A 25350-nucleotide genomic window follows, 5' to 3' on the forward strand; every position below is an offset into this window, starting at 1 on the left:
GAGGCCAAAAAATAGAACTTTATGTTTTTTCCAAGTTCAAATCCCAAACGATATGGCAATACCGTTTGGGACTTAGTTCAAGCGTTGTAGCCATATCATTGGGAACTTACTCCAAATGGTGTGACCACACCGGTAAATTTTTTTTTCTAAGTCCAAATCCCAAACGACATGGCCACATCGTTTTGGACTCAGTTCAGATGGTGTGACCAGACCATTTAGTATGCAATACGAACGACCTAGCCGGGTCGTTTAAGCCTCAGGTGTTCGAATTTTCTCTTTCAGCCCTATATATCACTGTACACATGCATAATTACTATATGTATAATTACTACATGCATAATTATGTTTAATTTAGATTTACCTTATTCTTATTAAATGCATCATCATCCATTTCTCTATTTTCTTCACTTTGAACTTGTTCTACATTTTCTTCTTGAATGGGGTCACTTGGAACTTGTTCTACATTATATTTTCTTCTTGAATGGGGTCATGATGCATTACATTTTCTTCTTCATCTTCATATTCTAAAATGGGGTTGGGCTCTTCCATTAGTGTTTAGTGTTAGTATTAGGATATAGTTTTCTTTAGGGTTTAAGGGTTTAAGGTTTTTGATGGTGGAAGAGAAGAGAATAGAAGAGAAGGGATGAAAAGGTTACAACAAGTCAAATTCACCTTGGTTTGGGAGGTGCCCAACACAAAACAACTTTTGGGCCCAATGGCACATTTGTAATAATTGTTTTTGTGATCCGACAGTAACGAATACCTAAATAAAATGAACTCCCATTCTTTTCTTCATATCAAATTGTTGTCTCAGAGAATAGGCATTGCAAACATTATATGCTTTGGATGTCTCAAAGAATAGGCATTGCAAACATTAAGAGATTTTATTGGCTAAGCTCCATATCAAATTGCATAAAGGATAATTTTAATTTCGATTGTAGCCCCATTTTTTTCTTCATATTATAACAATAAAATTCAAACCAATAATTAAATTAATATTAAGATAAGTACAAGTAAGTCATTATATATCATTTACATATTTACTATTTGTAATTTATAAATTAATCTAAAATTTTAATAGTTTTCAAACTGAAATTCCTACTAAATTTTTTTTATAGTTCTAAATTTTGAAATTTATTGTATTTTATTTTTATTTATTATTTATTAGAATATGTCAGTATTAGAATATGTCAAATATGGAAAGTCCCATGTTTCTATAAGTGTGAACATCCAATAGTTTCTATTATCATATTTTAGTATAAGTATATAACTCTGGGTAGAGAACACTATCTCAAATACAAGAACTCTCTAACCCTAATAAATCTCTACTCTTCTCTATTTTTCTTCTTGGTTTATCTAATATATCAATGTCACAACTCTCATAGCATCACCGCTAACATAGAATTCAACATGGTATCAGAGCAAGGTTCAGTGGTACGCTAGGAGAGGAATCCCTCACCAAAAAAAAAAATCAAGTTTATTTAAGTTTTTCAGTATAGTATTTGTAATGACTCGAAATTTTACCTACGAGCTAAATCGGTTATTTTACGTGTTAGTTCAGTGCCACTCTAGGTAATTACGTACTATAGGGCGAGGTTTAACATTTATATATTTGGATATGAGTTTTGATATGGATTTGGATAGTTGTTTGAATTGGGCTTTTGTATGGGCTTGGGTAGAAATATTTGTGCATATTCTATTAAAATAGAACCGATCAATTACTAGATATATAGTTACTAGATATATAGCGGGGTTTAACATTTATCATTGGCGGGGTGGTAACGTATATTATTGGCAGACTTTGATGATTATGGGCTTTTCATTGATGGTTATTTTTATATTAGGCCTAGTTATTGTATTGGGCTTGTTATTCTGTTAGGCCGTTAAAATGGTGTATTTGAGATGAATTTAGACCTTAAAAGGCATGGTTATTAGAATGACAAATCATATTTCTAACAAGAGTCTCTACAGGTGAAACCTTAATGACTGCAATAGACAACCTTACTCGAGTACCTAGTAAAGCAGTAACTAAAAGCACCCCATATGATGAACTATGGACTAGAAAGAAACCCAGTATAAGGGATTTACATATTTGAGGTTGTCCAGCTAAGGCTAGGCCTTATAGGCATAATAAAAAGAAACTGGACTAAAGAACTATTAGTTACTGCATTATTAGCTATTCAGAAAGGTACAGGGGTTTTCACATTTTATTTCCCTTGTTCAAATACCCTATTTATTTGTGACGAATAATGTCATATTTATTGAGGATGTTGAGAATAGTGGGAGTACACAACCTAGGAATAATGCTTTGAAGAAAGAACATGATGTTCCTTTAATGGATTGATCACACCTGTCTTTGGACAGTATGCGGCTGAAAATCAACCAAGTATTCCTAAGTTGCCTCCTACTTTACAGAAAAACCTCAACAAACTCAATTCGAAGTGCCATTAAAGAATTCACATAAGGGGGAGGAGACTAGCTATATAGTGTATCTCCAAGAGCATTAATTTGATATAGGAATTGAAAATAATCCCATTATTTTCGTTCAAGCCAAACAAAGTGCTCACTCCTTAGATTGGATGAATGTCATGTTAGATGAGTTAAAGTTTGTGAAAGACAATGACATTTAGGATCTACTTGTCAAGTTGCATAAGGGACGGAGTCAAACCAATTAGTTTGCTAAAGAGATTGCAAAACCAATCATGACTCGAAAAGGCAACATTGACAAATATAAAACATGTCTTGTCTTGAAAGACTTTACTCACAAGGAAGGCATTTATTATAAAGAGAAGACTTATTATGGCACTTGTAGCTCATTATGATTTAGAGTTATGTACACCAGATGGATATTAAGATTGGTTTTCTGAATGACAACATTCAGGATACTTTCTATAGTGGCAACCTTAGGGTTTTGAGTGTAAAGACACAGAACATTTGATTTGCAAGTTGAAGAATCCATCTATGGCTTAAAGTAGACATCTCATCAGTGGTACTTAAAGTTTGATCACGTTATTGCCTCTTTTGGTTTTTAAGTTAAATTAACGTGGATCAATGTCTATATCATAAGATTAGTGGGAGCAAATTTATTTATTATGGCAATATATGTTGATGATATCCTACTAGCAAGAAGTGACATACAGTGTAGCAATTTTGTTATACGCATAAAGATCACTGTGATATATCACGTGATATTTTTTGGCTTTTACAAAACGTTTATGTCAATAAAGGTGCTAAGTAGTTCTGGCATGCACAACAATTTACCAGGTAATGCACATTTTGGTAATGGTGATAAGTTAAATTTGTTTACCTATCCAAAAAACGCTTTATAAAGAACAATTGAAAGATATCCCATATGCGTTAGCAGTAGGGAGTCTCATATATGCTCAAGCTTGTACACATCCAGTTACTACGTACGTAGTTGGAATACTTGGCAAATACTTAATCTAGGAATGGATATGAAAGCGGCTAAAAGATTTATGCGGTATTTGCAAAGAACAAAAGATTTCACACTCATATGCCAAAAAACCAATCATTTGGTAACCGATTAGATATTCGGATTCTGGTATTATGTTGTAAGTTTCATTTAGAAACTGTTAAAGATTTATTGTGATACTAAAGCCGCTATTTTTTTCCTTTGAGAATGACAAGAGTTCATTAGCGTCCCGGAGGACACTGATATGAAGTTTCTTGACATGAAGAAAGGGTTCAAAATTATCATTTATCATTTGACAGTTGAGTATGTTAGTACTTACTAAATGCTTACCACTTAAGGCACTTAAAAGAGCTTATAGCTTGTAAAGGAGTGGTTAATTAGTCCTTGTGATATTTCATTTCAATGGGAGTCTATATTACTAAGTAACTCTTGCTTGTCACTTCAGTAATTGATGATTATTTTGAAATAAAATTATCTACTTATTCATTTATGGTTGCACATATAAAGTTTGATTAAGTTGAATAAAGAAAATCACTATAAATCATAAGGTTGGACCAGTTGAAAATGAACATGTTAAGGGATCACATTACATGTTATTTCATGCTACACATCTATACTTAATCTATGTCGTTGGAGATATTACTATTGTGACCACAGATGGGTCTAGTCATGCTAAATGTGGCAAAGACCACTGTGATCCTATATTTTTATTTTCAATGGACCAGATTGTTCTTTTTTGAGACGTCACTCATTATTTCGATAGTAAAATTTAGAGCTCTTAAGGTCAACATTGTTTAATATCATGTTATGACCTATGTGGTACAAGTGGGAGATTGTTAGAACTTTTCCTCTTCAGGTGTACCTACATAGATCATACACATTACACAGTGTTAATTGTCGAACTACGTACGTGTGACATTGGGAAGACTCACTAAACCGTGATCTTAAAGTAACATGACCGAGTCATTTACATGTCTCAAATCACACGTGTCAGGTCATGACACGTGTATAAAGTGAGTATGGGCTTAACTATATGTGCAAATACTTTTTGGGCTTAAGCGTATTTCGATTATCATGATGGGCTATAATAGAAATACACCCACAATATATAAGTTGAGTTCCCCACCCCAAACCCTATTCTGAGTCTCATAGTTTTCCATCTATTGTGAGAAAACACAAGAAGGGTTTTGGAGTGGAAGACAACAACGTTCTGCTGTTTATAGGATTTGCTTGATCAACGCTATAGCTTCAGGTATGTCCTATTATAATTTGGTTTTCTTTATTGATTGACATGCAATTCTGGGTTTTGGAGAAATCCTTACAAATTTAACTGGCATTTGTCGAGACGGTTAAGTAGCTGGTGCCACGAATCAATATCTTTTAGCAGTTGGGTTTGCGGCTAATATATTAAATGGAAGTATATTATTTGATTTTCAGGTTAGGATAGGTTATAAATTTATTAAATGTTGAAAATACAGAGGAAACTCTGTCGAAATTTCTTTGAACGCAATGTTCAAAGGGGTGTTTTATATTTTAGTTCTAGTTTGACTCATGTGAGTCAAAACTGCTCACGTTTTGGTTTATTAGATGGTTGAATATTTGGATCGAGCTCTTTTATCTGAATATTCAATTGTCGGGAAAATCGGGGCGCTATAGTATTCAAGTCAAGTTTCAAGAAGAAGAAGGATTTCTCACAAGAAGAAGTTCGTATATCTTAATTCAAGTTTCAATCTTTCTCTGGAAGGATTTACTATTCACTGACACTATTCACAAGTATTGTTCACCGTTATTGTTCATCGACATGTTTAAGTATTCTAAATTCTGAAATCTCTCATCTCATTATTCTCTATGGTTCGAAGTAAGTTTTCAAGATTCCGCTGATGTTTAAAGTTTGTTTGAATAAAGCTAGGAGAGAGATCCGAAGTTTCTCAGTATTGGTTTCTTAGTATTGTTTCACTTCCGCAATCTCCTTCTTCCAGAATCTCTCTGTCTTAGTATTGTAAGAGGGGCACAACCTCTCGATTTGTATCTCGCAGTCTCTGAAGTTAGTATTGGACGAGATGCACACGCGCGAAGTCTAAGCCTTCTGCTACGCGCCCATGCCGTGAAAAAGAAGTAAGTTTTCTATGTACTGATTTGTTTTTCCAGTGAAGAGGGCGCACACGCGCTCAAGTATAGCCAGGCCCAAAGGGCGCACGCGCCCATGCCGTGGAAGGAAGAAAAAAAAAACTTTTGCAAAACAACAGTACTAAGGGTGCGCGCGCGCTTGAAATTGGCCTTTCCAAGAGCACGCCCGCGCCCATGCCCCCACACATAAGTTTTTGAGATTTTTGAAGTATCAAGCCTTTGGAAGGTAGTTTGCGCTCTCATCCAGGATTGGAGGGGTAGTATTGTTTGTATGTCGTTATGGATGTTTGGGTTTCTAGCTTCCGCGCAATTGGTATTGATGTCGTCTTCTGTCTCAGTTTCTAGAACATGATCAAGTTGTTTGTTTGAAGTATTATAGGGGCACATGACCTCTATCTCATAAGGAATTATTCTTTCCATCTTCCACTATTCCAGAAGTTTGTAGTCATAAAAAGGCATGACCCACCCTCCACCCTCTATAGTGAGTATTGTTTGATGCATGTTCTGTTAGAATTTGTTTTTGCGTATTGGAGTATGAAGTATTGTTTTTTGAAGTGGGCATTGGTTGGTTGTATAATTTAGTATTTGGTTTTCTCTATTTTAAGTTCAAATCGGAATAGACAAGTCTTTGTATGTTCCTACTCAGCCTTGTATATTCCAACTTGAGAGGGGGAATATGGAGATATGAAGACATTCAGTAGTATATAAGGGAAGGAGAATATGGAGACGTATGAGAAAGAGTACTCATGTCTCCATATTCCGGCATGCCTTGACGAACTCTCAATTCATGATAAGGCATATCCACTATTCAGTCTTCAGTATTCAGGTAGCAGTCAAGCCTAAACTGCAGTCTTCAGTATTCAGATAGTAGTCAAGCCTAAATTGCAGTCTTCAGTTTTCAGGTAGCAGTCAAGCCTAAACTACACTCATCAGGTTTCAAGTAGCAGTCAAGCTTTAACTGCAAGTATGTTTCAGGTAGCAATTAAGCCTAAACTACAAGTATGTTTCAAGTAGTAGTCAAGCCTTAACTGCAAGTATGTTTCAGGTAGTAGTCAAGCCTAAACTGCAAGTATGTTTTAGGTAGCAGTCAAGCCTAAACTGCACTCATCAGGTTTCAGGTAGCAGTCAAGCCTTAACTGCAGTATGTTTCAGGTAGTAGTCAAGCCTAAATTGCAAGTATGTTTTGGTGTGATCAAGCCTAAAACTGCACTCATCAAGAAGATTCAAGTGCTTGATCAAGTTATAACCGCACCCGGTATTGAGATTCAAGATTCGAGGAGTACCCATAATAGGATTTTGTTTACATTAACAGTGATATTGATAGTAGCAGCCAAGAAGCGCACATCAAGTTAGTGTTGTTGTTTTCAAAATATATTATGACAGTCATAACAGTGAATGGAGTGAGTAGTAGCCAAGCAGCGCGCCACTAACCCGGTGTTATGATTCCAGTTTGTGACTGTGGTACACCTTCAGTATTCAGGTTAGGTCATTGCCTACACCGACAGTTTCACCTCCAGAACGTTTCAACAATTGTTCGAGTTTTTCAACTAAAGACAGTTCTATGCGAAAGGGGGAGCAATATTCTTATCTTTTGTTTTTTGTAATCCAAGCTATAATTTGCATAGTTTGCGTAATTACAGCTTGAGGGGGAGTGTTAGAATATGTCAGTATTAGAATATGTCAAATATGGAAAATCTCATGTTTCTATAAGTGTGGACATCCATATCTAGTAGTTTATATTATCATGTTTTAGTATAAGTATGTAACTGGGTAGAAAACACTATCTCAAATACAAGAACTCTCTAACCCTAATCAATCTCTACTCTTCTATGTTCTTCTTCTTGGTTTTTCTAATATATTAATGTCACAACTCTCCTAGCATCACCACTAACATAGAATTCAAAATTATTATTATTATTATTATTATTATTATTATTATTATTATTATTTACCATACAAATTTAAATATCACAGGATCCAATACAAAAAAAATTCAAGATGGACTCCCTTATACGTAAAGCAATGAATCGGGTTGGGGGTTTACCGAAAAAAATCGAATTGGGTATTTAAATTTTGTATAGATAGCTTCATGTATGTTTATAATCTATATAATTAGCTGTTAAATGATATAGATAAAGACATATTTATGGATGGTAACTTTTTGAATTTATCTTATTACCAAATGAACTAAAAAGGTAAAAAACATGTAGCTCTACCAATTACTCAAGACCGGCCGCCTCTCCAACTCACGCTCATCGAGCGTGCCCAAAAGACTAGTCACTATTAGTAAAACTTTTAAAAGTTACACAAGGTGGGTTCGTTAAAACATGTAATTATTGTATTCTTGTTAATGTTCACACACTTACCCACCAAGAAATTTAAACATTGATTAATTGTTAATTATTTGTGTGTTCCTTTGCATTGTATACTACTAGTATTTGCCCGCGTCAGTATACACGATATATCCATCCGATCCGCCAAATCAGACGGGCACAAACGCGCGCGCTTTTGACTAAAAACTCCAACCCGCCAAGTCCTACTAAAAACTCCAATCGAAGCCCATTAGAAGCGAGACAAAAAAACCCAACCGAAGTCCACTAAAAGTCCAGCCACATTTGTTGACTTCAAGAATGATGCAACGCTCTTGTTTCATACTATTAAACAACCCACACCTCATAAGTCTTAGGATTCGCCACCTCATAAGCTAGATCCAAAGGTTAGGGGGTGGTGTTGGACAACACCACCCTTCTTTGTTATATAGATATAGATAACGTACATAGTCTCTCTTTTTCACTTTGTGAAAACACGTTATATATATATATATATGAATGATTAATTAATTTGAGATATCGAGATAATATACTCTAAGAAATTGACTTTTGTATTTGTGCTAATATTGTATATGCTTCAACAACGAGTACTCGATCTTCAACAAAATACATAATTGCAAAAGCAATTGTGAGAAGAATTAGAAGATAGAGGCATTGAATGGTTGAGTGCAGAGGAAGTAGATATATATTCATATATTCGAGCCATGCTTATACAATAAATAGGAAGAAGTAAATGGAAGGACATACAAGTCTTTTTTTGCTTAAAGCAAATGGACAAATTAAGTTAGTAGACCTCTTCGTAAACTAAGCTATGCTCTTGTAACATAGTGCAACATGGAACTAATAGCTTACAACTGCTCATTATGTTTACTATTCCTTTCACTCCAGTTGGTTCTATAAGGTTTCAACCAATTTACAGGGCATGGTTGTGTAGCGACACAGTTTATAAGGGCCGAGAGTCTGTCGGATAAGGAAGCCGGGAAGAGGACAGGGTGTGGGATGACTGACAGGCTACTTGAGACAGTGGGCATGGAAGCCAAGTATGGAGGCCGAGTACCGAGGACCGATAGTGGAGAACCACGGCGCGAAAGGCTAGCTGACATGGAATCGAACCATCTGGGCACGTGCCTAGCAGGAGGAAGGGTGAAACCCTAACGTCGTACGGGAACTTAACACATGGCAATTCAGAGACCGTAAGATGAGTGGACAGATGGAGGGTCCAAGAGAGAGGAGGGGAATTATAAATAGAATAGTAGAGGAGGAGAAGAGGTAGGTCACAACATTTGGCGTCGTCTGTGGGGAGAGAAAAGAAAGAGAGAGTAAGGAAAAATAGTGAGATGGCAACAAAAAGAAGAGTGGGGCGACCAAAAAAGACGACAGTCGCCGAGAGGGACGTGGAGTCAACAAGAAGCGAAGGGAGGGCCGGGATAGGGGAAGAAACAATAATGTCCGGAGCAGAGGAAACAAGGTTGTTGCATGAGGAAATATCGAGGTTGAGGGAGGAAAATGAGGGGTTGAGAAGGGAGAGAGAAACAATAGAGGAGTCGGAAAGGGAGGTGTCTAGAGCAGAGAAAGAGGAGGAAGGGGGAACGGATGCGGAAGAACAAACGGGGGTGGGGCTCACTAAGGAACAAGTCAGGGAAATGATAGCGGCCGATCGAAGGCTAGCTTGGGGACGGAGCAGGGGGAGAGGCCCGGGCGAAGTCGGTGGTGGCGGGGTTGAATCACAACCCACCGCAGATTTGATATGGAAGTCGGAAGTGCGAAGAGGTTCAATCAGCCAAGGTTTGAGAGGTATGATGGAGCGGAGACCCAGCCGGACCACATTCATCATTTCCGGCAGCAGATGCCGTTGCGGGCAAGAGTCGCGGTATGACGGACTAAGATGTATGATGTTCGGCAAGCTTAAAAAGGGGAGCATCCGATTGGTATTCTGAGGTTACCTTGAAGAGTATTAATAACTTTCGGGAGTTGGAGCAGCGTTCATTGATCACTTCCATACACCAAAAGAAGCGTGTGGTGGACATCGCGCCTTGTTCAATAAAAAGAGGTCGGCGGAATCAGTGAGAGATTTCTTGTGTAGATTCAAGGCGGAGACTTTGAAAGTGGAGAATCTAGATGAAAGGACGGCGGTGATAGCTTTCGAGAGAGGGTTGCGCCCGGGAACTAGAGTACATGAGTCGGTAGCAAAGAATGAGATAGCAACTCTACAGGACTTGTATCCGAGGGTGGAAAAATACATCAGGTATGAGGACACCATGCAGAAGGAGGTGAGAAGGCCGGGAAAGGCGGTGTTATCGTTGGATAAAGCGGAGGGGCGTCGGCAATATGAACCCTCTGATAAAGGGGGCAGCGGGTATCGAAAGCATTCATCGCGGCCCGACAGGGGCCGCGAAGAGGCTAGAAGGGAAGGTCGAGACAAAAAGCCTTACCGCGAGGAAGAGCAAGTGCCACTGAATAAGCCGTTGAGCGAAATACTACCGTTGATTCAAAATCTGCAGGGGTATGAGGGTCCGCGAACAAAGCCAGTGGAGGTACAAGGCAGACCTTATTGTGCTTATCATCAAATACACAATCACGAGACGGACGGCTGTTATGCGTTAAGGTGGCTAGTTCAGAGGATGATAGCAAGGGGATTATTGAAGGAGTTTGTAGCGGAAGGGGACAAAGGGGAGCAGGCGCCTACCCAGGGGAGGATACTAGGAACGATCAATGTGATCTTCAGTGGAGAGATATTGAGCCATAATGCACACCGCGACAGGATAAGGCGAGCGGCAAGCATACAGCAAGTACATGAGACAGCAGGGCAATCGCGGACAGATTACGGGGTCGCAAAAGGAAGGAAGAGCATCACGTTCTCCGACGCGGACCTCCGAGCCATCGACTCCCCGCATGAGGACGCGTTGGTGGTCACGGTGACTATGGGAAATTACATAGTAAAGAGAGTGTTGGTGGATTGCGGCAGTGCTGTGGATTTACTATTTAGAGGGGCAATGGAAGAAATGAACATAGAAAGGAAGCAGCTGAGACCTTCGCCAACAAATTTGTATGGGTTCAACGGGAGCATGACGGAACCCTTGGGGGAGCTCTTGCTCCCAGTGACTGCGGGACCTGTTACGGTGTTTTCAAGGTTTAAGGTGGTGGATGCCGACTCGCAGTACAACGCCATCCTGGGGAGGAGATGGATTCACGAGATGAAAGCAGTTCCCTCCACTTACTACCAAGTGATTCGGTTCCCTACCCCGACCGGGTACGAGGTCCATGGGATCAGGTGTCGGCAAAAATAGCCACCGTGAGCGGTGAAGAGATTGATCCGCGGGTCAGAGGAAGAGACCTCGCGGTCCAGGAAGAGGCAGGCATAGCAATTACAGTGCCCCGTCGGGGAGGGATCGGCGGAGTTAGTAGAAGGACCGAAGACCTTGGATGAGATAGAGGTAGTAAACTTGGGGGAGAACGGTGAAGAGAAGTTCACATCAGTGGGGTCCAGTTTGTCTGAGGAATGGAAGAGCAAATTAGTACGGTTCTTATCTGCTAACCAAGATGTATTTGCCTGGATGATCGAGGAAGTCACCGGATTGGACCCGGAGTTCGCATGTCATAAGTTACATATGAGGGGGGACGCGAAACCAGTAAGACAGAAGATGCGAGGGATTAGACCAAGGTACGCCGAAGGAATTCGCGAAGAGGTCGCGAGGTTGAAGGGGGCAGGGATAATACGAGAGGTGTCCTTACGAACCGGGTCGTCAAATGTGGTAGCGGTACCTAAGAAGAATGGCAAGGTCGCGGATGTCGCGTCGACTTCACGGACGTGAAATCAGAGTGCCCCAAAGATAGCTACCCCATGCCGAGTAGACGAATTTGGTGGATAGGACCGCGAGGGTTTAAAGTGTTTTCTTTCATGGACGTGGCGTCAATGGGATATAACAAGGTGGCCATGTATGGGCGGATCGAGGAAAAAAGATACCGCCGTGGTGGAAGGTGGGACGATCTTGTTACACAAGAATGCCATTTGGATTGAAGAACGCCGGGCCACCTTTCGGCGCTAGGGGAGAAAATGTTCGAAAAGCAAGATCCGGCGGGGATTGAGATTTACATAGACGCGACATGGTGGAGAAGAGCATGTCGGAGGAAGAGCATCTGGAGGGTTTGAAAGAGACATTTAGAATATCGCGGTTGTACAATTTAAAACTTAATCAGAGAAAGAAATGCGTCAAGGCCACTACGGGGAAGTTCCCGGGATACATAGTTACTCACCGGGGAATAGAAGCCAACCCCGCACAGATAAGGGCCCTAGTGGAGATGGCATCGCCTCAGGATGTCAAGGAGGTGCAGAGACTTGCGGGAAGGGTCGCGGCTTTGAACAGATTCATCTCGAAGTCGTCAGATAAGTGTAGGCCGTTATATCGGCTGCTGAGGAATACGCGGGATTTCGAATGGACCCCGGAGTGCGAGAGGGCGTTCCAAGAGTTGAAGGGTTATTTAGGTAAGGCCCCTATGCTGTCGCGACCAGAACAGGGAGAGAAGTTGTACTTATATTTGGGGGTCACGGAATATGCCATTAGCTCGGTACTAGTCAGAATTGTGGGTAAATTGGAAAAGCCGGTATACTTCCAAAGTAAAACACTACTGGAAGCCGAGACCAGATATAGCAGAATAGAGAAATATGCCTTGGCATTGGTGTTCTCGGCCCTGAAGTTGAAACCGTACTTTGAGGCGCACTCTGTAGTGGTGGTGACCAATTTGCCGCTAAAGCAAGCATTGAAAGCTGAGAAGTCGGGAAGGATCTTTGAAATGGGCGGTGATGTTGAGTTCTTACGAGATCTGATGATCGATCGTAACGAGAAAAAAAGGCAGGCGATGGCAGAATTCTTAGCGAGTTTCCAGCGGAGGACCCCACCCGGGAAAGATGGTCATGGGGTCGGAAAAGGATCATGGAACAGGATTGGTTGGACCCCAGGATCGAAGGAATGGATGGAGAGTCTTCGCCGATGGGTCGGCCCGCATAACCGCATAAATTGGGATGGGATAAAGGGCGTGTTGGTCACGCCGGAAAACAAATGTAGAATAAAGTTAACTATGAATTTGGGGTTAGCGGCATCAAATAAACGGGCGAGAATCTGAAAGGCGATAATAGCGGGCATGAGAATGGCGTAAGAGGTAGGGGTGAAAGAATTGGCCGGTTTATTCCGACTCAAATCTGGTGGTGTGTCGTGCAAACGGAGGGTTTGTATGCGGTGCCACGCGCATGGCAAAATATCTGGAAGTGCCGCAAAAGAGGGCTGCCAGTTTGGCGAAGGTTAGATTCATACTACTTGGGGGTCGGTGAAAACAGACATGCCGACGCTTCTAGCCTACGTGGCGGCCGCAATCCCCGAATCGGAAGAAAGGGTGATAAAAGTAAAGCGATTGGAGAAGCCTAGCACGGAGGAGGGGGAGGAAAGAGGGGCGGAGGTATGTCAGGCAGAGGAGGACGAAGGGGGATGGATTGTACCCATCAAGAGTTTTTTGTCGGGGGCGTGGTGGAAGATAAAGGGGAGAAAAGGAGATCGGAGCAGACGCCCGAGGAGATACGCGTGCTCATAGGGGAGCTATATCGAAGGAATTTGGTGGGCCTTTGCTAAAGTGTCTTGGGCGAGATTAGCCCTTTGAAGTGTTAGCGGAGTTGCATGAGGGGAGATCGCGGGAGTCACTCACCGGCGTAACAACAAAGACACATGTGACCGATATCACGGGGCTACTTTGGCGCATTATGAAAAGGGATGCCGTGGACTATGCTAAACGATGCGAGAAGTGCGGTTCGCCGGATGATCTTTGCACTGGGCGGAACCATTACACAGTGTGTCAAGTCCGTGGCCTTTCGCAATGTGGGCAATGGATATAGTGGGTCCGCTGCCCATGGCTACAGGCAAAAGGAGATTCATGTTGGCGGCCACAGATTATTTTACCAAATGGATTGAGGCAGTGGCCCTGCAACAGGTCAAGGAGACTCACGTGATCAAGTTTGTGTGGGAGAATATCATCTGTAGATTTGGGTTGCCATATATTATCATAGCAGACAATGGAACCCAGTTCACCGGGTCCAAGGTGAAGGCGTTCTTACAAGCATACAAGGTGAAGCAGGGGTTCTCGGCCCCATACAATCCAGAAGGCAATGGGCAGGCAGAATCTTCCAACAAGGCCATTATGAACAATCTCAAAAGGAAGCTAGAGAATAAGAAAGGAGTGTGGGCAGATGAACTTAGTCATGTTCTGTGGGCATACAGGACCACGCCTCGAACATCAACAAGGGAAACTCCCTTCGCTTTGGCTTACGGGGTAGAGGCCGTGATTCCTACGGAAATGGTAGCGGCCACGACGAAGACAAGGGCGGTGGAGACGGGGCTGAACGAGGGCATACTGGCAGCGGAAATGAACTTAGCAGAAGAGAGAAGAGACGAGGCGCGAATCAGACTAGAGGAATACCACCGCAGCCTGCAGAGACGGTATAACAAGAGAGTCAAGCCGAGGCAGTTCAGGGTAGGGGATGCCGTGCTGCGACGGGTAACGCAGAGTACCAAGAGAGAGAATGATGGAAAGCTTCGGGCGAACCCGGGAGGGCCCTATCGCTGGTCGACGTGGGAGGAGCCGGTACTTACAAGCTAAGAACAGCGGGAGGAAAGGTGCTAGAAAAGCCATGGAATGTGAGAATGCTAAAAAAGTTTCATGTTTGAATGTAATGAAAGTCCAGAATGATACACTGGAGCTGTTTGTAAATATATAATACAATGGCACTTTTGGGGAGCAAATTTCACCATTCTACGTAGACTGCAACAGTCAGGCTAAACACAGATGAGGGCAAGAGACGCCCGAGGACGAGAGGTCCACCTCAAGATAGAGCCGCGGGTCGGGGAGAGCCGTCCGCGGAAGAAAGGCATACGCTACACCGGGGGCAAAGAGAGAAGCCCAACGGAAGGCGAAGCCACTCCAAATAGAGGCTGCGGTGGGGAAGAGCCTTCCGCGGTCGAATGGTTCAAATCGGGCCCACGGCAGGTCGAGCTGCCCCGATGGAACCTAGAGTCAACGAGTGACTCCAAAGGGAAAAGAGAAGTTCCCAAGTGAGAAGTGGGGATCACACATGGGGGCAAGAAGAGAGAAAGTCCCGACGTAGATAAGGACGAAATGAGTGGAAATAGAGGCAAGAAATGACGAACAGTAACATGCCAGACAAAGCAACAATTAAAACTAAGAGATTATACATGTAATCGGAAAGAGTGAAACAGTCTCTAATCACGCCAACACACAAATGAAAGGGAAATAACCAGTAAGATTAGGGGCACACTTAGTTGGAAGAGTAAATTACAAAATAGCTAATACAATAGCAGACAGCCAATGTGGGGCTAGTCTAAATTCTGCATCGGATCTTCGGCAGGGGAGCTTGGTCACGAAAGCACTCGAAGTCGGGGCCGTGGAGGCGGCCCGCAAAAACGAGCCTTCGGCAGGCGGATTGAGGAGAGGCACATCATCAACCGACTGAAACCAGCGGCTCTGCGGCAATGGGTACCGCGGTGGATGGATCTTCCGGCATGAGAGAGGGGGGCTGTTCGGGAAGGAGTCGGCCTTCTTTGAGTAAACGCACATGTTCCTCGGCAAGCTTCTTGGCCACCCGCTTGTCAGCTTGAGCCTTGAAACTTACCCGCAGCTGCTCCATGTCCTGAGTATGTTGCAGAAGAAGAGCGGCCGTAGCTTCCTTATGCTGGAGGGCAAGGGCGTCTCGTTGTTTGCTTAGGCGGTCGTTCACCCCGTCCATGAAGGCCTGGTGGGAAGCTTCAGCGGTCCTCAGTTCATCCTCAACTCGGAGTTTGGCCATGTCCGCTGCCGACAACTCGGCTTGGAGGCGCCACTGGTGGCCCAGTAGTCCATCGGGGCGCCGACCTCCTTCTCCAAGGATTTCACAGAATCCAGGGAAGAGAAGAGGCCGCGGATCATATAGGCCATATCCAGGCTCACCTAGCAAGGGAAGAAGCGGTCGGAATAAGGGTCAAAACAGAAAGTGCAAAGGGGCAAGAGAGACGGACCTTTCTCCCGGCCGGCATACAAGGAGGTCGCGATCTTCGTTGAAGGTCCTTAATCAGCATAAAGGCCAAGTCACGAGGAAGATGGGAACCGTAGAACATTGCCGAGGCCCGCGGCAGGTTTTCTAGAGCAGAATCCTCTACATTGACCGAGCGCCGCCAAGACCTTGAAGTGGGGCGGAAAGCTTCCGGAGCCGCAGACCAGGGGAGAGAGCGGCGTTTTTCTTTGCCGGATTTGTGGATGAGGAGAGGACGGAGGAGCCGCAGAAAGGCTTGCAGAAGGAGAAGACCTGCGGCGCTTGTGGGGGGGCTCCTCAGATGAGGGATCCGCGGACACGTGGGGAACAGTAGAGGCCGGGACAGTGTGGGAAGGAGGGACTTCAGTCACGTCATCGTCCGAGTCGTTGTCAAACAGCTTGATCTTGGAGATGTCCATAGGGGGAGGTGATGAGTCGGCTGGAGGGGAATTGGGGGGAATATATTGATCGTCCCAGTCAGTAAGGGAATGGAAAGAAGGAGATGTATATTGGCGGGGCCGGGAAGAAAGGTGTGCGGTGGACTTTTTGACTATCTCCTCTAGAGCCCAAGCCCGGGCCTGAGACTTGGTGGTTTTGCGAGTGAAGCCGCGGCGGTGGTGTTTACGTTGGGACGGTTGGGAGGCGGATAGCGAGGATGGAGAATGACGAGGCTTTCGTTCTTTTGGGGGCGGAGGACGATAAAAGGGGGCTGAATATTTACCCAAGGTGTGCAAAAGAAGCGGTTGATCGAGAAGGGGGTTCCATGAGAGGGATCTATGCCAAGGACTTCAGCTTGAGAAGAGCCCAAATTGCGGATGTGCTCAAAGATTGCAGACTTCAGGCCGGCGTAAAAATCGGGATTTGGAGTCGGACTTCCAACCCTACGGAGAGAAATAGAGACAAGGAGTGAGTCCATGCGGTATAAGTCAACATAAGAAAAGAGAGGCGAAAAAGTGAACTCACCCCAGGGCGAAAAGGTGAGATGGTTGAGAGTCACTTCAGTGGAACCTCCGGACACGGGTTACCGAAACATACTGGGGGGTAGTGATGCCAAGTTTTGTCCGAGGTGGTGAGTTTGAGAATGAAGGACTGTTTATCGAGGCGGACCACGTAAAAGAGTGGTACCCAACGCCACATCTTTGGTACTTTTTACGTATGTAATAATGAGAAATTATGTCGGAGGAGGACTATTCGGGCTCGTGGTGGAGGTTATAATAGTTCGCGGCATACATGATAATGCCAAAATTGTCGATACCTCGGCAAGGGGAATGTTGAAATGGTTGCATACGCCGACATCTAGTCGAGACGAAAGGGCGTCGCAAGCCGATACAATTTGGCCGACTGTGACCACGAGGCATCCCGGTTTGGGGGGAACCAGATGAGAGAAGTGAGTCACGTCGGGCACGTGCTCGAGGAGGATGTCGTCTGGGATGCCATAGCCAACCCTAATCGCTTCCAAATTAGGTCGACGGGAGCGTGGGGGAGGCGGTGGAAGCTTGAAAGGCCGCCCAGTGGTGGAGGGGGCCGCGGGGGGATCAGGCGGAGGAGAAGACTCCTCTGCATACGACCGCGAGGAAGTCGGACCGTCGGATTGAGAATCCGACATGGGAGGGAGCTAAGGAATATGAACGGTTTACAAAACAAATGCGAAAATTAAAGAGAGAAGATAAACCAACCTGGTGCACCAATCCAGCAGCAGAGGCAAACGTTTGAGAGGGCAAGGTGGGTAGAATGGAGGAGTGGGAGTAAAGCTAGAAGAGGGATGGAGGTGACTGTAAACAGGGGCGACAGTAGCTGAGAAGAAAAGAGAAAGGTGCAAAAATGGCGACTGGTAAAGAAGAAGTAGAAGGGTGAGAAAGGAATGAGAAGGAAAGAAGGAATAAGTAGAAGTTGAAGCGTGGAGGGGGTAAAAGGGGAAAGAAATAGGATCGAAAATCAAGAAGCCGCCGGTTGAACGGAGGGAAGGTGACACGTGGAGGGCAAGAACCGAGGCAACACGCAACCAAGCACGGGAGACACGCGTCGCCAATAATAGAAAAGCGCGCAGCAGAATTTACGAAAAAGGCGGATGGTTTGGGTTTCGAGTCCACGAACATTCGCGGAGGTCCGCGAACTTCGAGAGGGGCATTGTAGCCACGCTTTATGAGGGGCGAGAGTCCGCCGGATAAGGAAGCCGGGAAGAGGGCGGGGTGTGGGATGACCGACAAAGCTACTTGAGAGCAGTGGGCATGGAAGCCAAGTATGGAGGCCGAAAGTACCGAGGACCGATAGTGGAGTGGAGAATGGGCGCCGAAAAGGCTAGCTGACATGGAATCGAACCATCTCGGCACGTGCCTAGCAGGAGGAAGGGTGAAACCCTAACGTCGTACGGGAACTTAACACATGGCAATTCAGAGACCGTAAGATGAGTGGACAGATGGAGGGTCCAAGAGAGAGGAGGGGAATTATAAATAGAATAGTAGAGGAGGAGAAGAGGTAGGTCACAACAGGTTGTTTTGTTTTGGAATTTATCTCAAATCAGTCAATCTCGCGCGCTAGGCTAGCTGAATTTCGTAAGAAAATCACATTCCATGTCAAGTTAATTGATCTCTATCACAAGTACAAACAATGCGATGGATTACAAAAACAGGGGTTACTCAAGACAACAAGTAATGAAATGCAGTAATATCAGTAGTACAAATTTTATATTGCAAGCAAACGAAGCAAAATGACATTGGAGAAATTAATTAGCATTTTAACCAATGAAATGGTGTATTGAACTGAAATTCAATGCTCTCAGTCTCACCTCAACAACAGGAGTTCAAAACCTGGTATGTATAATGGATATCTACTGAGTCCTTTTCGAAGGTCGAACGTATCGGGCTCAGTGGTGGTAAGGTAGGGACTAGGGACAAGTAGTGAGATTTACGATGCATATCTGACTCAGGTTTGGCGAATTGGAAAGCTAGCCAGACACTACATGTGCAGACAAGGTGCCAATCTTCTAAACAAGAATTAGTATAGTTTGAGCCTATGAGGAATTGAGTATGCATATTCATAGCAATACAGAATTTAGAATTTGAACGTTTATACCAATTCTTATTTGGAATTAATTGTATTACTGACACACTAGCAAGGTTAAGAGGTTTTAGATTGAATCTGGTCAATCGATCTGTTCAACTCTAGCTTCTTTGATAAGTAAACCACCCTTCCACCTGCCTCCCAATTCATATAAACCAAAGTACAGCATGCCTCCTGAATTTTTCTCGTCTTCATTAATTTCAAGTGGTTCACCTAGTGAGATATTGATGGTTTCGGCTTCTGGGCTTGAAGCAATACTAGAGCTCTTCAACTTGTACTTACCTTTCTTCCCAATCTTCGCCGCTAAGTAGAGTGGAGTCTGTTTATTCCATCCAAAAGCATCTGCCTTCAAGCTTACATCAAATCTAACATTGTACTTCTTTCCAACTTGTAACCTTGAGAGGGGCAATAATGCAGTTACTTCTAGCCAGCACACTTGTATCAACTCGGCAGATCCATTGTCATTTCTGTTAACAAGTATTATATATATATATTATAGGCTAACTATTGGGTTGATGGGTAAATATATTGTAGTAAAGAAAATCTGGAACGATATGGTCGGTTTTGTGGTCATGAACTCATGATCGATTCATACATTGAGAGGGTCATACCCCAAAAGATCATCATCATAAATTCATATATTTACCAAAAAAAAAATCGTTACAAAAAAGTTTGAATAGAAGGGAGGAGGACGTACAAACCAAAAGGGGAGTAACATTGAAACCAATAAGTGATTCCCTAAGCGATTACTAGTTTGTATAAAGATTCCTAACAGCATGATGTATTTCAGTGCAAAATCAACTGTATCTAATTAGGGAGTCGGGTTGGAGATCGGATTTAGATTTAGGGAGTCCGACTACTACTAGGGCGCTTAACCATCTCTTGTCCTTTTGTCAAGAAAATTAATCAAGCAACACCCTCGTCTTACGTACAGAAATATAGGTTCGTTTTATAACACCATTGCTTGTATACAGAATCATGCATTTGATTGGTGGGCTTATAAATAAAGAATGTCCAAACTCGAATGCTATAAACCTTATTTCTAGTGGAAATTAAGATTAAAACCTAGGAGACATTAACTTCTGTCAAGAAACATTGACTAACATGTTGGAAGAGTGACAGATCGAGGTAGAAAATAATCATGTGTCTAAACTACTCTAATAAAGAGCAGTAAGTCAGTAACCTTATGACCGGAGTTTGCAAAATGTACTCACTTCGTGGGTATGCGCCAGTAGCGTTTGTCATTTCCCCAAATAATGTCAAGTCCCCGCGGCTTGATTTTGATTACTGGCCCAACCTGTTGGCACAACTAACAGATCACTATTCGCTAATTAAGTATGGTGCATACTCCTTCAATGAAACCATATTTACTTGAAATCAAAGACGTTCTATGGCCATATATAGCTGATTATTGGCTAATTAATAAGATGTGACATGCATGTATTTCACTGAAGACATGCAATTCAAGCTAATTTGTATTTTGCATACAAGTTAAAAACTTAGGCATGTTAATTTGGAAATCTTGTAGTTGCAATATGTTGAACTGAACTTAATTGGTTACCAGTTCGACCTCATTAGGATCCCCTTCATAATGAGGTTTCGCAGAAGCAGAAGCAGCCGCCATTCGGAAGAGAGAATTGAAGTTGTTTATTGTGAACACGGAACACCTCTATATATATGTCCTATTGGAAATGCCCAAACTCATTTTGTCGGAGAGAATCTCATTGGCATGTTGTGTCATATGAAAAGTGGGGATAAGGAACAATTTAAAAAGAGGCCTGAACGATTCCAATTTCTTTTTCCCTTGCTGATATTCTCGGTTTAACTTCTTTTGTTTTTCCTTTTTTTTGTTTGGACATTATTTGAAGGGTTACTTAGTGTTACTCCCACTAGATGAGCCAATTAGGATTCCCCACACATTTTAACTGTGTTTTTTTTGTGTGTATTTGGAGGGAGATCCTAATTTCCCCATTTAGAGGTGTGTGTGGTGGTGGTGGTGTAATACTAGTTAACCCTTATTTGAAATATGAAATTAAACTGTGATCCACACACATACAACCATATATATCAAGGAGTGACTCTCCAGGATAAATGGGGAAAAGTAACTCTCAAAACCATTTTTTTTTTAATCACTCACAAGGACGAGGTAGATGAAAGATCAAGTATACTTTTGACGCGAAATTAAAAACAGTTCGGGTAGATGAAAAGTCAAGTATACTCCTGGCACGAAATAATAAATGGTCGGCTCAACCGAAACGACCCGGTTTATATAATATGAACAATCATTGTTCATACTTCAACATAAGCTATATGAACAATCATTATTCATTCGAATGAACAATGATTGTTCATATCTATTTAGGGTATGAACAATTACTGTTTATACTTCAACATGATGTATGATCAATAATAATACCTATTGGAGTATGAATAATCATTGTTCATACCTATTTGGGGTATAAACAATCATTGTTCATACATCAATATAATGTATGATCAGTAAGAACACCTAATAAAGTATGAGAATAATCATACATCAATATAATGTATGATCAGTAAGAACACCTATTAGAGTATGAACAATGATTGTTCATACTTATTTGGGGTATGAATAGTGAAACATGAGTTATGATCACTCATTGTTCATACCTATTTGGGGTATGAACAATCAATTCATACTTCAACATAATGTATGATCAGTAAGAATATCTATTGTAGTATGAACAATCATTGTTCATACATTAATATATTGTATGAGGATTCATCTATTTGGCTATGAACAATCATTGTTTATACATCAACATAAGGTATAAACACTCATTGTTCATAACAAAACGACATAAAGGGTAAAATCAAAAAATATTTATTTCAAATCTGGGTCATTTGTCCTTACGGGTTATTTTCACCCGAAAATTGTCCTTGAGAGTGATTAAAAAAAAAACCTTAGTTCTAAGAGTGATTTTCACTCGAAAATGGGCCTTGAGACCAATTTCTTGCATATATATTACGTAGAATCCCACTAATACACAGCATTTTAATAAAATTATAGTCATTTATAGAAAAAATAAAGAAATAAAATTGCACAGTTGTTCTGTCCTGGGGAACATGGGCTAAAAAGCAAAGTACCTAGAAATAAATGGCAGAGACGAAAATGAATATTATTCTGCATGCAAAAGTTTTTATATTGGACTCGAGATCTCTACAACCGGGTATAGAGATCATCTTTGTAACCGTGTTATCTCGCCGTTGATCCGAATCCGAGATGTGTGTGTGTGCCTCGATACCTGTGTGTGTGCTCCGAGATGTGTGTGTGTACGCCGAGATACGAGATGTGTGTGTGTGGTACAGAGATCAATCTCTGTACCCGGTTATAGAGGAACTGAACTCTTTTATATTAGTCTATGAAATTGACAGCATAAAAGTCATTGAGAATGTCCACTTTATAAGATATAAGATATATGCAAGAAAGATTCCAATTAGGAGAATAAGCAAAATAAAAAGGGAACAAAGACGAGACAAAACGCATAGAATACCCAAAGTTCAAATGAAAGTTGAACTTTACTTTTTGGAGACAAAATATTTGCTGCTCGTTTGTGTTAAGGTCGACTACATTGTTCTTTTTGGTTTTGGCATAAACGTGTATTAGTGTATAGAGTGCAGACATCGACCTAGGTGTTCCCATAGTCATTTCTAAAAAGAACAATAATGATGATTTTGATTACCTAATTGATAAAGTTTATAAAAAAATCAAATGACAGAGAGGTAAGACTCTAGCTCAAGCAGATAGAGTAGTTCTTATCCAATCTGTAGTTCAAGCAACTCCTATATATGGTATGTCTACTTACGCGTTGTCTGTTAATATTTGTGACAAAATTGATAAGACATATATGCAGAAGTTTTTATTGGCACGATACTGATGATACTAACGGGGTCCATACCATCGGGTGAGACAAACTCTGCAAACCCAAATCTTGGGGGGGGCCTTGGCTTTAGAAAAACTAGTGATACGAATAAAACTTTGCTTGCTAAACATTACTGGAGAGCTACAATTGACACTACATCTCTTTGGGCTAGAACTTTTAGAGCTTTATATGATAATAAGTGGCTAGGTCAAAAACCTGAACCTGTCTCTAATGCTTCATACTTCTGAAAATGAGTACACAAACATTACGATAAGTTCAAGAAATATTTGATTTAGAGGATTGGGCATGGTACTGAGATATCAGTCTTCAAAGACTCCTGGGTACAGATAAATGGTAAAACCGTACCATTGTTCTCAAAGACCACATGCATGGTTATGCCAAATGATTTGGAAAACATTAGGGTTGCTGAGTTGATGTTGGATGATGGTGCTCAATGAGATATACCTAAGCTAAACGATATTTTTCCATCCCAAATAACTCCCTTCATTCAAACCTTGACAATTAGGCCTGATGTAAAGAGTGATAAGCTCGTATGGAATCATTCTTCAAATGGCATTTTTTATGTGAGATCTGCATTCAGCTTTTCCTCCGGTGAAGATTGGAGTACACATTCATCTTCTTATTAGAAGAAAATTGTTGCTAAGATTTGGAAGTTGAAATTGGCTGGGAAATGGCAACACTTTATTTGGAAGATGTATATGCAACCTATAGGAGATCGACTGCTAGAAAGAAAGATAGAAGGAGATATGAGTTTCCCTTTCTGTGAATCTTGTATTGAGACACCAGTACATATCTTCTTGACTTGTGATTGGACAAAGAGTTTGTGGTTCGCTAACCCTATCAACTTAAGAGTTGAAGTTTATTTGGATTGGAGCATAAGAAAGTGGCTGTCACACCCCAAATTTTCAGAAAATTTAAAATAGGGAATTATCCAATATATAATTATCTCAATCGTTACCCTATTCAATCATCTGAAAACCCAAGTGAAACGAAATCCTAATAATATATTATCAACCACGATATTAAAATATGAGATCAAATTTAAAACCAAATAAAGGGACAATCCTTCAATCACATTATTAAACTATAAAGAAACTAACCAACTCTATTACATCTGTCTCAAAACAAAACCGTACACTTCAGAAAAACTTAAACCATAAGACTCCAAGAGCAACTCCAACTCACGTGTCCTCATCTACTGCACTCCACCATCTATGTTTCCAAGAATATACCCATGTTGCAAAACAAAGCAAACATGGGTCAGCAAATTGAATTTGTTTGTATGAGTAAGATTAAAAATATAAATTAGTATAGCAGTATATTCAATCTTTCAAATCAAGAAATATACTATTACAATCATTTCAACTTAGAAGACAATTAGTTCCGTATTTTCAAAACGGTATGCAATTTCTTCCCAAGTAAGATTTCAACCCCCAATATACATTTCTAAGAAATCTCATATAACAATATTCATCATTCTCACTTTCCAAAATAACTCACAATATAATTTCCACTTACATTCTACTTATTACATACACATATGATAACTTATTTAAATATGAGTTTGATACATTTTACCTTTAAGCCAGTACGTCGCCTTAGGGTAGGACAACGTCTCTGTATAAAAAGTTAATAAGTCATATTCTCCTGCAAAACAAAGTTAGATTTTCTAAACGTAATCATTTTCTAGTATACATCTATTTCACTCTTACTACAACCATCATAGGTATATATAATATGGCATAATATATTGTCAATATTAACATTCATGTCACACCACCATATCCATTATATCATAATATATCATCAATATTAACTAGCATTCATATCGGACCACCATATCCATCATATCACGCTAACCATATTCACATTCCTTCGTAAAAAATTATATGCATCATATCATAATATATCACCAATCATATCCAACAACTCGCTCATTCTTAAAGCCAATATTTTTCTTAAAAATCACTCGTCTACTTATGAGAACGAGAAAATATGTAACAACTAGGGAGTACATTCATCCCTCGTGAGTATCAACTCACACTAACCACGTATACATTTCTTTGTAAGAAATCATGTACATCATAATACATAAATATTCATATGTAATAACTCAGTCGCACGTAAAATCAATATTTTACTTTAATATATATCACTCGTCTACTTATGAGAACGAGAAAAAGTCACAACCAGGGAGTACATTCATCCCTCGTGAGTATCAACTCATACAAGCCACATAAACATTTCTCATAAGAAATCATATACATCATATGCAATAACTCCATCACACGTAAAATCAATATTTTACTTTGCTTATTAATTATCTTGTTAACTCATTTATTAAAAGTCACAGCCCAACTTTTAGTTCCTACTCCACGATTTGCACTTCACACAGTTGCCAAATCACAC

The 25350-nt window shown here is 41.4% G+C and overlaps 1 protein-coding gene and 1 long non-coding RNA gene across 3 annotated transcripts; one reads left to right on the top strand and one right to left on the bottom strand.

Moving 5' to 3' along the window:
- Positions 1–8558: 8558 nt before the first annotated feature.
- Positions 8559–19720, top strand: LOC147505233 (uncharacterized). Its single transcript, XR_015193256.1, has 2 exons — positions 8559–8815; positions 18448–19720. It is a non-coding gene; the product is annotated as an uncharacterized LOC147505233 (long non-coding RNA).
- Positions 19009–20732, bottom strand: LOC147505234 (protein PHLOEM PROTEIN 2-LIKE A9-like). 2 transcript variants are annotated; one of them, XM_086557834.1, is made up of 3 exons: positions 20580–20732; positions 20233–20315; positions 19009–19485 (listed from the first exon to the last, which is right to left on the bottom strand). In XM_086557834.1, the coding sequence occupies exons 1-3, from the start codon at positions 20640–20642 to the stop codon at positions 19101–19103; spliced, it is 531 nt and encodes a 176-aa protein (XP_086413960.1). In that variant the 5' UTR covers positions 20643–20732; the 3' UTR covers positions 19009–19100. The 2 variants fall into 2 exon arrangements, with proteins under 2 accessions (XP_086413960.1, XP_086413961.1); XM_086557835.1 differs by having other exon boundaries at positions 20589–20723.
- Positions 20733–25350: the final 4618 nt, after the last annotated feature.

Source organism: Coptis chinensis, chromosome 4 (genome assembly GCF_015680905.1).
Source record: "Coptis chinensis isolate HL-2020 chromosome 4, ASM1568090v1, whole genome shotgun sequence".
In the NCBI taxonomy this organism is placed as follows: Eukaryota; Viridiplantae; Streptophyta; class Magnoliopsida; order Ranunculales; family Ranunculaceae; genus Coptis; species Coptis chinensis.